Raw genomic sequence first — 12,646 nt, 5'->3', positions numbered from 1 at the left:
ATATTTGCGAAAAGTACTGAGAAGAAGAAGCCCTTGGTTGGGCCAAGCGCGTCGGTGACGCCTGTAAATGCTGTAGCAAACTGTTGCGGTACTCATAGGCCGCAGCTTCCAAGTGAGGCTATATCAGTGTCTATATCTTGCTCTTTTTGGGCAATTATGGCCATATGAAGCAGGCCGCTAACGATCTCGATTGTAATCACGCATCTGAAAGTGTTATCGGTATGGCCGTTGACGATAGGCTTAGGTAAACCTTACGACGAGACAGTCAGTAGCCAACGCCTCCAACTTGCTGCATGAAATCAGCAGATCAAAGCAAACCGAGACCCTAGAATATGTGACAGCCGTCCCCGTTCAAAATCTTTGCTACTCGCGAGGCCACATGTTTGCGTTTCATTGTCACCATTCTGCAGGAAGCTGGCCATTGCATCACCGAGCGTGACGATGTAGAGCGATTTGTCACTCGCAGAAAACGGTTTTGGTCTGGAGACAACTTGCAACGCTCGCGCGAAAGTCTGTGTGATGGAGCCTCGCTTTCTGGTTAAACCTGGTAGGTACCGATAAGTGTCGCTAATCAGATTGTGAAGACGTATTGTGAGCGTGACAAAAACGCATTTTATCAGATTCAGTAAGGTGACTATGCTTAGGATCACTTTTCTGACACGCAACGTGCATTTGTCGTCCATGTTGCGCAGCTCGTCTCATGGGAGGCAATGGTTCACTTTGGTCCATATGTCGGCACTTGGATCGCTTGTTATGTTGGTGTCGAATTGGAATCTCACTAACGTCCAGGTATCTTCGTAAAGGGACCTTATTTTTTTGGTGTACAGCTGACACGGTTAGCAATATTCCACTCTTTGTACATCCAGTCACTGTTTATACACCAAAAGATCGTATTTTCTGCACGATGCATCCACCCTTTTGGTTTCGGTGCGCCATGGTCCCAAGAGGATGCCGACTTGTCGTCAGCTGTGGTCGTCAGTCTCTCCGCCTCAAGCAAGAACGGCTGAAGCTTTGGCTAGGAAATGGCAGGGAATCGAGACGTGTCCAAACACGGTCCTCTTGCCTTGATACAGATGACATCAGTCCCTGACAAACTGTCTGAATACGATTCGGCTTTGCCAACAAGGGCAGCTGCATACGACGACACAAGCGCCATGGGGTGGGTCGAGCAATTGAACCCGTCACGGGTGGTCATTGTCAACTTTGGGGCATCCGACGCAGTCCTAGAGTCAGTCAGAGCCGCGGCATCAAAGCTTGCTCCAAACATCACTGTCGTTGCTGTTGACTACGAAGCCAAAGTCTACACATAAGAGGAGACCCCAGCCAGGATGGCAACTACCAACACAAAGGTTCTGGTAAACACGAGTAGGATGCGAGATCGCGTCATCGAATCGCAAGGCGCATAGGAATTCTCCTAGGAGCTAGATGCTACATGGGATAGGTGTTTGAATGAAGAAGTGTTTGCTAGTCTGCAGGTAAAAGTTTTGAATGCTTTTCGAGGAGAACAAGGCCTTGAAGGAGCATGAAATGCCCTGTGTGACCGCGAGGTTGCAGCAGACGTCGGCATGGTGGTTGGGTTTTCCACACGATAGACTTGGTAGGCAATGGGATCTCTACAGCTTATTCGTTTTTTTTCTCTTTTTTCCTGTAGATAAAAAAACATTACTACAATGAGTAGTAAAGATCACAGTTAACCATGAATATGCAGTGTAAGCAGGGTTGGAGTTACCAAGCTTCGGATGGAGTACATGATGCGACGGTGATACTTCGACTACATAGGGTCATGTAGGTTTATAAAGAGCAGGTATTAATGCCTCGTCTTCTTTTCGATTGCACTATCTCTCTTTGTTTTTCTGTCACTGTTTTGACTCAAGAAGAGTGAAGATATAAGTCAGTGTAGCGCGTATTTTAATATGTCAGCACAAAGCATACGAAGCTCTGCGCTTGTGGACACGGACGTTTTGAACCAACAAAATAATGACATTGCTAGCTCTGGTCTCTTTTAGCACGGATTGGAGACCCAGGCTGGTGGATGGAAAGTAGGGATGGGCTGCATAGGGTATTTGCTACGTGAGATTGTTCGTACAAGGGGGGTTGTTTGTTGTGAGTTACTTAGAAGAAATGCGATGTGATTTTTACGGGCTCAAAGAAGGTTTGGTACTGTTTGTATGGGGTATGCTTGGATTCAGGGCGTCTTGTTTCTTTTCTCCTTAGCTATTTTCGGCCAGGTTCATGTTGTGCAGTATGTAATTGCATGTTTTTTGCAGTCGGAACAGCAGGTAGGAAGGCTGGAATAGTGGGCAAGGCAGTAGGTATAGCAAGGGGCACCTCCTAGTCACATTAGTCAGTAGTTAGTAGATGCAACAGTGAGCAGTGGGTGACTAGAACGCTAGATAGATAGTATAGCGAGATAAGCAGGCTACTAGCAGTGACAACAGTAGGATATACGAGTAATGGGTAGCCAAGACTACACTACTACTTAGCGTCAATTTACTAAGTTCTTTACAACAACGTGCTAGAAGCTTATAACTCCGTGACGCATTAATGCATCAACAGTTAGGTTTGTGTTAAGCATAGCGGTGAAATCACTAGACGAATAAACTAGACAATAACCTAATCGTATTGGTAAAATGGCTCGAAAAAAAATGAAATTAGCATTTGGAGTAGTTAGCCAATTTCTGAGACTGGGAATGATTGTCAAATATATCGTATTAGCAATAACTATCACGTGAGTCGGAGGGACATAGATCTAACCCTTTTGCCCATAGCCACCCATTATCCTCCATCATCAATACAGTCTGAACCACTTACCCTTTTTTTGAAAAGAATCTTTGATACAACCAAACAAACGCAAAAATGGAGCCCAGCACCCTCTCTCTTTCCCTTCTCTCCCTCCTCGCTTTCGCATCTCCTATCCAAGCCTAAGCCCGCACAAGGAACTGTCTAAACGAAGCGTGGCCCACCCTAGCTGCTTGCAGGAACTCCGGAGCCTATGCGATCCGATAATCTGGTAATAACCCATCCTACTGTTTCCAGAGTAGTCGCAATGTGTATCAAGTTTGCGTCAACACTCAGGGTGGAGATCCGTAGGATGTGTAAGTTTGGATCTTCTTTTGGTGGCTTCGAGGGATGCTGACACGTGAAATTTAGGAGATGGGATTGATGATGTTGGGTGTAGGAGGGTAAGAAGGGTGGAGAGATGTGAAGGATGGAGAGGGGTGAAGAGGATAGAAAATACAGATGGGTTTATAGGATGGGGTAGCCAGAGATTTCATCATCTTGTTACTACAGTAATTGGTATATGGTTGATGAAATTGTATTGAATTTATGCTGATCGGTAATGCAATAGAAATTCGTCTAATGCATTGCGGAGACATGTATATTGAAGTTCTGGATTAATTCTGGAAGAGAAAGAGCGACTTTTCCGTTTACGCATGTGACTTTACAAGATTTCTTAGGAATCGCGCTTGTACTACCGCGTCTGCATGATACATGTTTGGCTTTTGTGTTAGTTAACTAGTTATTTGAATAACTACATGATATCGATGGTCGGATGTGTAATCAGATTCGATTCAACACGGTGCTTGAGTGTTGTAATACTCAGAGGCGTTTTACATGTCGTGTCAAATTTGGTGAGCGGAGATTTTTCTAGTGTCTTGGTTGTGAGTTCACCGCGCCCAAACACGTACAAAATGGTTCTTTGGCCCGGTACGGGAATACTAGCTGTTAAAATGGCACGTGGTTACCTGCGTATCTGAAGAAAGAACAATCAGCGGTTTGTCTCACAATACTTTGTTCTTTGAATGCACAATGCAGGAATGTAGGGTATGAATTCTCTGGCTAGAGGCGCAGGTAGCTTGTTAATCATGCATCTACTTGCCGGGTGCATGGGTGTTGGACAGTTGTACTAGAGTATCGCCTTTGAGCAGCGATAGTCAACGTACTACTTATGCAGGGTCTGATGTCGCTCTTGCGCAAATACCTGCACTTCCTGACTCGCAGCTCCAGAAATGTCTTCTCATATCGTTCATCTCATTCATCTAGAAAACCAAGGTTGAATGATGGAAAGCACTGAATCCTCTCTAGCGCTCGCGTAATCATAGCTACGTAAGCTGTCGTGACACCTGGCGTTCGAGGGATGTGCCGAGAACCGCCAATTACGTACCAAGCAGTTTCAAAGCCCCGACATCAACACGTCGGATCTGACACGGCCTGCCCACTGCGCAGGTCTCCTTGCGATAGCTCAGCCTTGCTTTTCTTGCTAACACGCCAAAGTAGATACCTCATAGGAATGCTGGCATTGCCTTTTGTAACTACCTACACGTAAGCTGTCCTCAACGCATGCTTCTGTCCTACGTCTCTCGCTAGCCGCTCTCATTCGCCGAACGCAGATAAGCCCTCAAAATGGCCGTAAAACCAGACTCACTAAGGGAGTCAAGCGAGGAAGAAGGGGCCTTCTTACCGCCCATTGACGACTCAGACGCGCTGCAACCTACCACAGGAGACAAGCCATGGCTCCTCCTCGTTGGCCTCATATGCGCTCTCATCACCTTCATCGACATCGGCGCATACCTTGCCGACCCGCCCATGACGCGCATCTTCGAAGCGAATCTATGCTACAAGTACTACCTCGAGCAGGACCCCTCGGTGATAGGAGGTGATGGAACAATACCGGAGGAGCTGTGCAAGGTGGATATAGTACAGCAGCAGCTAGCTAGCATCTTTGGGTGGCAGGAGATGTTCAACGCGCTCCCTGGTCTTTTATTGGCAGTTCCTTTTGGAACACTAGCTGATCGGGTAGGCAGAAAATGGATCTTTGCTGCGAGTCTGCTCGGCATTGTGTTTAGCTATGCATGGATTCTGCTGATATGTAAGTGCGCGTGTAAGAAAATGAAATTGTATCAAGTGTTGACATGTGTACAGGTTATCTCAAGAATCTACCTCTACAGCTGACGTGGTTCTCGAGCGCCTTCATGTTCATTGGCGGTGGTGCGTTTGTAGCCATGGCTATTGGGCTAACCATGATTTCCGATATCGCACCGCCGGAAAAGCGAACAACCATCTTTTTATACGTGAGCGCATGTATTCTGGTCGCAGAAATGACGGCACCCATCATGGCCGCACGGCTGATGGATCATGGAGACTGGCTGCCGCTTCTACTTGCTCTGGCATTTGAGACTGTTGGCCTCATTATGTCGCTCTTTATTCCGGAGACCCTACATTTGCGCAACCTTGAGCAACCGAAAAACATCGAGACGCAGTCCATTGAGTTGCAGCCGATGACGAGTCATTTCTCGATTCGCTCGCAATTGCGTAATTTGCGGGCTACAATCAAATTTCTAAGCGGCGACTGGACTCTCGCCACGGTCGTCTTTACCTTTCTCGCAAATAGGCTGGGCAGACAGTCCATTGCGCTCTTGGTGCGCTACGCTTCCAAGCGCTACAGCTGGGAGATTAAGAAAGCAGCATATCTGCTATCATTCCGAGCAGCTGCTAACCTCGTATCAATCAGCGTTGTCCTTCCTCTCGTCAACTTTGTGCTGTTGAAGAAATTGCATTTCCCAGCACCCCGCGCTGATATGTGGATCGCGTGTGGATCCATTGCCCTCACCACGATTTCCTTCTTCGCCATGGGCGTCTCCGCGTATCCTGCTCTATTGGTTTTTGGTCTTCTTGTATACAACATGGGATCAGGCTACAATGCCGCTATGCGCTCCATCTCTATTCATGTTGTCGGCGGGCAATCAAGCGCCGACATAGGTAAGCTCATGAGTACAATTGCCATGGCCGAGAGCTTTGGCGCTATGATTGGTGGGCCCTTACTTAACGAACTGTTTCAGTTGGGCATAGGGTTCGGCAACGCGTGGCTGGGACTGCCCTTTTTAGCTTCTGCGGTTATCTTCCTCTTCATGACATTTGTAACCTTCTCTATCAATGTGAAAGACAAGGAGTCCGCTTATGAGGAGCTAAACGGCGAGGATGAGGACAGTTTCTATGATGAGGGGAGGAGCTCCTTGTCAGAACGCGAGGGCGTAACTGAGCGCAGAGACTCGACGTGATAGATACATTTGAAGTTATTACTGGTTTAAATTTTGCCTTATCATCTATTCTTTGCTGAGTTGTTGAAAAAATCTTCCTTGAAGCGACCATGTCTCTGAATAGAAGTTTCTTCCTGTTTGTGCTCCATGTTTCCTACTGTCTTAAACTGCACAAATATAGCAAGCACGGGGTAGCCACCGCCAGACATGGTCCAACGCACATTCATCTAACCGTGTCATTGACCTCAGCATCCCAAATCACGTACACCAACGGTGCTTCATTACCGTTCTTTATACTGCATAGAGACAGCACGTCCTTAGCACTACTTCAATAGGTCGGATCACTCTCTTACCTCCTTCACTCAGCGATTGATAAATTTACCTTGTCATTACAATGCTTTCTAGTGCCAGCAGCGATGTTGAAGCTCGTCTCCGCCGCTCTAAGTCCGCTTCGACCGTCCACAAACGTCCCACCTCCACGGCGGAGCCGATAGATATGGAGGCCGTCAGGCAGCAGGCAGTGGCTGCTGCTGCAGCCGCATATGTACGGGCACATGCTCAAGATGCGACCGGACATACCACCAGACCGAGCTCTGATCTGACGAGATCCAAGAGCAGCACCAGCCGCAAATCTTTCACGTCCCAAGGCAACCATTTCCCCCCTCGTGGTTCCAGCTTTCGATCGATGCAAGCCCCAAAAGCCGAACAGGGTCGAGGCGGCCAGATACAGTCACAAGCGTTGATACCGACTACAGAGCAAACCAAGGGACAACCTTCAAGTTTGTATCAGACACCAACTATCGGTGGATCGGCATCGGTACCACGGCGGTTGCCAGCGCAGCCTTCAAGGACCTCAAGTGAGAAAGCCAGGCCTAGCTCTCAGCAGAAGACGTTTCGACCAAGCACCGCGTCCTCTGTGACCTCGCAACAGATCCGAAAGGCACGCTCCATGTACTACGCAAGCATTGTCCAGACAGGATCGCCGATAGGAAGACCACCAGCGGAGTACTTGAACACACTAGTATGGGTTAACGAAAATCCGGTGTCAGAGCCTCTATCCTTGCGTTCACAGACTCGAACGCTTCGAGGCTCGCCTTTGACAAAGCCGCGCATACCAGTCACTGTTGCGCCTGGCGTGACGCTTGACGAGGCGCGGGACGAATATTTACATGAATTTCAACAAAAGTCAGTCAAACACAAGCCATCTATATTCCTGGCACCATTCAAGAAAAGGCAAGAGAAAAGCAACGACAGTGCGAAGAGCACATCAGAAACGCATTCTCTCTCTCAGTCGAGAGAGCAGACGGCCAACGAACCAAAGAATGAAAACGCCCTCAATGATTACCTGCCACCGCAAGAGGCAAAAGAGAGGCGTTCCTTTTCTGGTTCATTAAAGCATAGAATCAGGAAAGTTTTCCGACGGACTTCAGCTAAGCGGAATGACCTTCCTGTGCAACAGATCGAAGCCAGCCGCGACTACTTTGATGTCTCCCACTTCAGCCCTCCAAGCGCTGAGAATACAAACTCCATACCATGCCCAGACGAAGCAACACTACAGCGTGTGCATGGCCGCACTTCCTCGCTTGATAGCGCTCGTCCTAATCACCTCCGATCTGGGAATCGAAGTGACAGTACTGGCAGTGGGCGCAGTGCTCGAAGTCTGCACAGTGAAGTCAATGCTCCGCAGGTGCCATCATCCCGAGTGACGAGCTGGGGAACAACTTCAACTGGCGATACGCCGACGCAACGAACCATCAAACGCATGACGGTTATTCATGAGTCCAGGGACAGCGTTGGGAGTGAAGCAGAACACGCCGATCCCTCGATAGCGTCAAGGAGATCATTGCCTCTTCCACCACTCTCATCCTTTCGCGAGCCCATGCCCATGGAAACCCTTCCTGAAGAGAATTCAACTCATATTGACCCAAAAAGAGTCTTTTCTGCCTTGATGAGAGAGATCGGTTCGACTAAATCGTCTCATGAATCATCAATAGCCGCCAGGCAGATATCAGGTGCGGAGAGTGATGTACTTGAATCGAATACTGCGAACCACCAATTCCAGACACGAAACCTGCATTCTTCTGGAAGCTGCAGTGTCCGTCCAAGCATTAATATCGATGTGCGGCCGCAGTCACGACGATCTACGTTGGCTCACAGTGTCCGGAGCAAAACTAGCACAATCAGATCACTTGGAAGAGCGATAAGATTGACCATCCGCGCCGTAACACCTGTTGAAAACCATCTTTTGACTAGGGCTGAAGATATATATCTTGGACAAAGCGAGGAAGATATCCACAAGAACGATGTCGTACTTCAATCAACCACTATTCCCGAATGCGAAGATAGCCAAGAGCGTGCCAATGCCGCGCAATGGCCGCATGGTATCAACAAATTCATCCCATCTGCCTCACAGATCGAGAGGCGCGTGGAGAAAACCCGAGACCGCTGGAGAGCACAACTGGGAGAGGCTGGGAATTTTCGATTTCCACGTGAGATGGATAAAACTTACGATGTTACAACAGCTGTTGTCAAACCTCAAAAAACTCCAGACGCCAAAGCTGAGTATATTGAGAAGGCAGAGGATTACAACCACACTATCGCCAATCAAAGTCCTCGACAGCCACGAACAACACCGAAAGCCATCACCTCACCACAGCCGAAGGTCATGATAACGCCAATGTCTCCTAGCATCTATTCTAGAAATACAGATGGTATCAGCATCAATCTGAGCGACAGTATCGTGTCTTTCGATGGCTCAGGCCAACTAGGGCACTCCCACAACGCTGGCTCAGCTGTTATTCTCACGTCTCAGTCTGTAAGAAGTTATGTAGTAGGCACTCCATCACCAAAACGTCAGGCAGCGGCTCACACGAGTCGTGACTGGAGGGCTTGGTTGTCACATGAGATCTCAGGAATGGAGTTGAGCAGTCAGGAAGATTTCTCTATCACCGGCCAATATAAAAAATTATCGAAAGACGAATCTCCGAACTTTACGCATACGCAAAACAACGATATGAACGACGCCTCATCGAATAAAAACACGCATGATAATGTGTCTCCCGAACGTCAATACCCGAACAAATCACTCCGATACAGTATGGGTGATGATACTGGTATGGACGCTGCGAATCCTCAAGATTATAATTCTTTCCCCAAAACTTCGGATTTTGATGATCCTCGGAAAATTTTTGATATGGGAATTACCATGAACAGTCGAGTGGACCATAACCCACTACCTCAACCAGCCGCTTTGGTGATCAAGCCGCACCCAGTTTCAACGTCTAAGAGTCACGCATCGTATCCTGCAGATTCTGAGACGCCCAGGCAGTTCTCGAACGATAGTCACCTAACTGTTATCAATACTATTCGATGTTCCAGTAGTGATAGCTTGGCCTCTCGACGCTCGAAGTCGCCGACTGATAGTATGATCGCACTCGATTCACCAAAGTCTTCAAAGTATTCGCCCAAGCCTGTGTCTCGCTCTACACTCCCTTCCCCATGTTCAGAAGACATCCTTGAACCGATTTTGATAACACCACTAAAGATAAGACGCACGCAACTAAGGGTAAAGGAGAATTTAACACCGCAGTCTTTTCGCAGCCAAAATGAGTCCACTTCTACACCTCGAACAAACCTACAGCAACCGCTAAATCCGACGTCACTGAATTATAGCCCTCCAAAAATCGACCAACAAGACACAAAGTTAACCGGATCCAGTCTGAATAACGCGCAACCAACTCCAACTTCACCACCACTACGTCCCCGCATCCGCGTCATCGCGCGACCCATCTCCCCCGAGAAACCCGCTCGCCGACCAAAAAGCGCATTTGACTTACGATCAACAAACAGCATTGCAAGAACACCTGCCGTATACACTACACCGCCGCCTGCCTCTCCCCCAAAACCCACTAGCCTCTTCGACACCGAATCTGCAAGAAGCAATACCCCAGGCCATCGCATGGCCGAAAACTTCCTCCGACAACGCAACAGCACAACCGCACTTGGTGGCAGTACCGGTAAGCGTAGGGGAGGTATGGTGTTGGTACGGGAAGATACACCAGCGTTTTTATGAGGGATATATGCATATTTAACACTTTTCTTTGATTATGAGTAATGAAAGATATGGGATATTAAATGGTCAGCATAAAAGAGTATGGTTGTAGATTTGTATTGGATACGAGGAGTACACTTGAATGTTGGATAGGGCTGCTGGCCACCCTTTGATGCTTGGGTATATGGGTAAGGGGTATAAGCGTGTAGTGTAGTCTTGTAGGGTTAATGTCATGAGTGTATGGTTTCTTATTGCGATTTTTGAGATCATAGGTCAGGTTGTTAAAACTGCCTAGTTGCAGTTAAAGATTTTAGTTTGATTGAGTTTATAATAAATTCTCAGTGTAAGTAGCGAATTTTGTATGAGTATTTCAAGGATCTGCATATCACTTTTCACGCATTGATTCATCTTGACTGTTCTTTATTTTAATCCGTCATTGCTATATCATGTAAATTCTACTTAGCACATATGAGTAACCAAGCGCACTTTTCAGCTTGGTCAGGGCTGTCTTCACAGTTCAGGATTTTACTCTTAATCATGACAAATACCGCACTTGAAATTTCACCCCAGTGGATAAAACTGGGGGTATCGATGGGAAAATGTGTGGGTATTTCGAGCAATCGCTGATCGAGTAATCACAGTGACTTGTCATGCAGCTGTTGGGAAGCTGATTGATTCATTGCGAAGGTAGTATTGCATAATTGTGCCAACGATTGATGCGAGGGAGATCACAGTACGTGTTGAGTTCTCGATTGATTGGGATTTGCATAGAGAAAAACCTGGATCCACATCGAATGATCATTTTTCCATATCCGGACTCAAACTGGCGATCCATTAGTAACGGACGATTTTTCGGTAGCTAGAGCGATGATCAGATTGAGTGGTATGATCGAAACAACAACAAAGATAGGTTACGCATCCTAGGCTGGTCAACTTTGCGAAATACGAATAGGTACAGCCCGAATTCATGGTTCAGCAGACACCTCCATACACCAAACGTTCCGATACATCACCAGTGATCATGACATTTCTACAGCCAAAGGTAATACCCGAAGCAGTATATCGTCATGTGCGACAGACACTAGTCCTGTTCTGACCATATTCCCAATCCGCGGACCGCGCCTCCGCGGCCCTACACATCACACGCTTAATTCGTATGCAATGCCATGTATCACAAAAATATAACAGTGCCATGCAGCCCTTTCGCATGACACAACAGGAGTCAATCGACACATCGTGCAGCAAGACCCGCGACACCAAAAAAGCCTAGAGCACGCAACACATTTCCTTGCTTCTGCTCTCGGGTATCTCGTACCGAATTTAGCACCTGTCTCGTGCACGCCTAACGATGACATTATTTTTTTTCCTCCTCTACAATGGCTCTGCACTCATCTTGCTTTTCTCGCTTGTGCGACATGGGATAAACGAAAGAAAGCGCGCAGCCCTGTGCAGCCTGTCTCCGTGCACCCACCACCATCAACCTCACCGGTGCGTATCGCGCCAAAACCCTCCACAACACCCTTTTCTTTTCCAAAAAAAAAAGAAGTTTCACTCAACCAAACCGTGCAGAATTTGAACCTAGCAGCCCAACCCTTTCACACCTTACTCGCGAAAAAGATAGCAGAAAGAAAAGCAAGGCAAAAAGTCAGTGTCTAGGGCGAGTAATCATCCCTCATCGCAATCAGCAAACAAAGCTAGTCAGTAGTAAGTCCCCACCCGTGCTATCCCAGTACAGCGCCTACACTACTACACGCACCCCACCCACACATCATCCTTCACGGAACTCCGGTGCCCTAATAAAACAAACCCTCAAAAGTCGGTGGGTAGATAGTTCGAAACAAAAACCCTTCTAGTGCATTACGTCGCGTTTCGCGCCAAGCGAGCCCACACCCTCACACGTGCAAACCCACACACCCATGTTGCCCTGCAAACGGTAAGCCCTGCGCCGTAGGTATAGCCCAACACCCTACTATATACTAGGATATCCCTAGATGTCGCAAGTGTCAGGACCTGGCTGCCGGGTACGTTGGAAAAGAGAAAGAAAAAAAAGGATTCGCGTGAGCGCGCTTGTTGAGCGGGTCGGGTGCGGCGTGTGCGTTTAGGGGTGGCTGTGGATTTGGCGCTCCTACAGGGTTATGTGAGAGGATAGGCTAGGTTGGTCACGTGATTGCTTGATGTATAGAGTGTACTGTGGTTTTGTAAGCACTTGTGTGTATATTTGGATATTTGAGGTAATATTGATGGATGGTTAGTGGAGAAGGTCTTGGATAGGGTTCTTGTTTGCTTTGGTGTAATTGTATGGTATAGTTATGGTGGGTGGATGGAGAAGTCACAACTTGAGTAGTTGGAGGTGTGGACAATGCCGCAATTGCTAGTTTATATATCTTTACAGTGTAAGAAGAAGTAAAAATTGTAAACATGTTGACATAAGCGGTGGGTATACACACAAAGTGGGTACAATCTACTTTTTGTCACCAGAAGCGACATTCTAGTTGTTTGTGTGTAGATGTACTGTAGTCGGGGGTGAGTTTATGCCCAATCTCTTTTATAAGCAATT

At 47.5% G+C, this 12,646-nt stretch overlaps 2 protein-coding genes across 2 annotated transcripts; both read left to right on the top strand.

Moving 5' to 3' along the window:
- The first annotated feature begins 4,181 nt into the window (after positions 1 to 4,181).
- COCSADRAFT_138938 (uncharacterized protein) lies at positions 4,182 to 6,095 on the top strand. The gene is made up of 2 exons (XM_007700034.1): positions 4,182 to 4,870; positions 4,924 to 6,095. The coding sequence occupies exons 1-2, from the start codon at positions 4,405 to 4,407 to the stop codon at positions 6,057 to 6,059; spliced, it is 1,602 nt and encodes a 533-aa protein (XP_007698224.1). The 5' UTR covers positions 4,182 to 4,404; the 3' UTR covers positions 6,060 to 6,095.
- A 337-nt stretch (positions 6,096 to 6,432) lies between these two features.
- COCSADRAFT_354253 (uncharacterized protein) lies at positions 6,433 to 10,329 on the top strand (the record flags this gene model as incomplete). The annotated part of the gene is made up of 1 exon (XM_007700033.1): positions 6,433 to 10,329. One exon carries the CDS (start codon positions 6,433 to 6,435, stop codon positions 10,108 to 10,110), a length of 3,678 nt encoding a protein of 1,225 aa, XP_007698223.1. The 3' UTR covers positions 10,111 to 10,329.
- Between the last annotated feature and the right edge of the window lie 2,317 nt (positions 10,330 to 12,646).

Source organism: Bipolaris sorokiniana, assembly GCF_000338995.1.
Source record: "Bipolaris sorokiniana ND90Pr unplaced genomic scaffold COCSAscaffold_4, whole genome shotgun sequence".
Classification (NCBI taxonomy): domain Eukaryota; kingdom Fungi; phylum Ascomycota; class Dothideomycetes; order Pleosporales; family Pleosporaceae; genus Bipolaris; species Bipolaris sorokiniana.
This window is presented reverse-complemented; position numbering and strand designations above follow the sequence as displayed.

Coding starts and splice junctions, on each gene's coding strand:
- COCSADRAFT_138938 (XM_007700034.1), top strand. CDS start 4,405: ATGGCCGTAAAACCAGACTCACTAAGGGAGTCAAGCGAGGAAGAAGGG. Junction 4,871..4,923: donor TGCATGGATTCTGCTGATAT/GTAAGTGCGCGT, acceptor ACATGTGTACAG/GTTATCTCAAGAATCTACCT.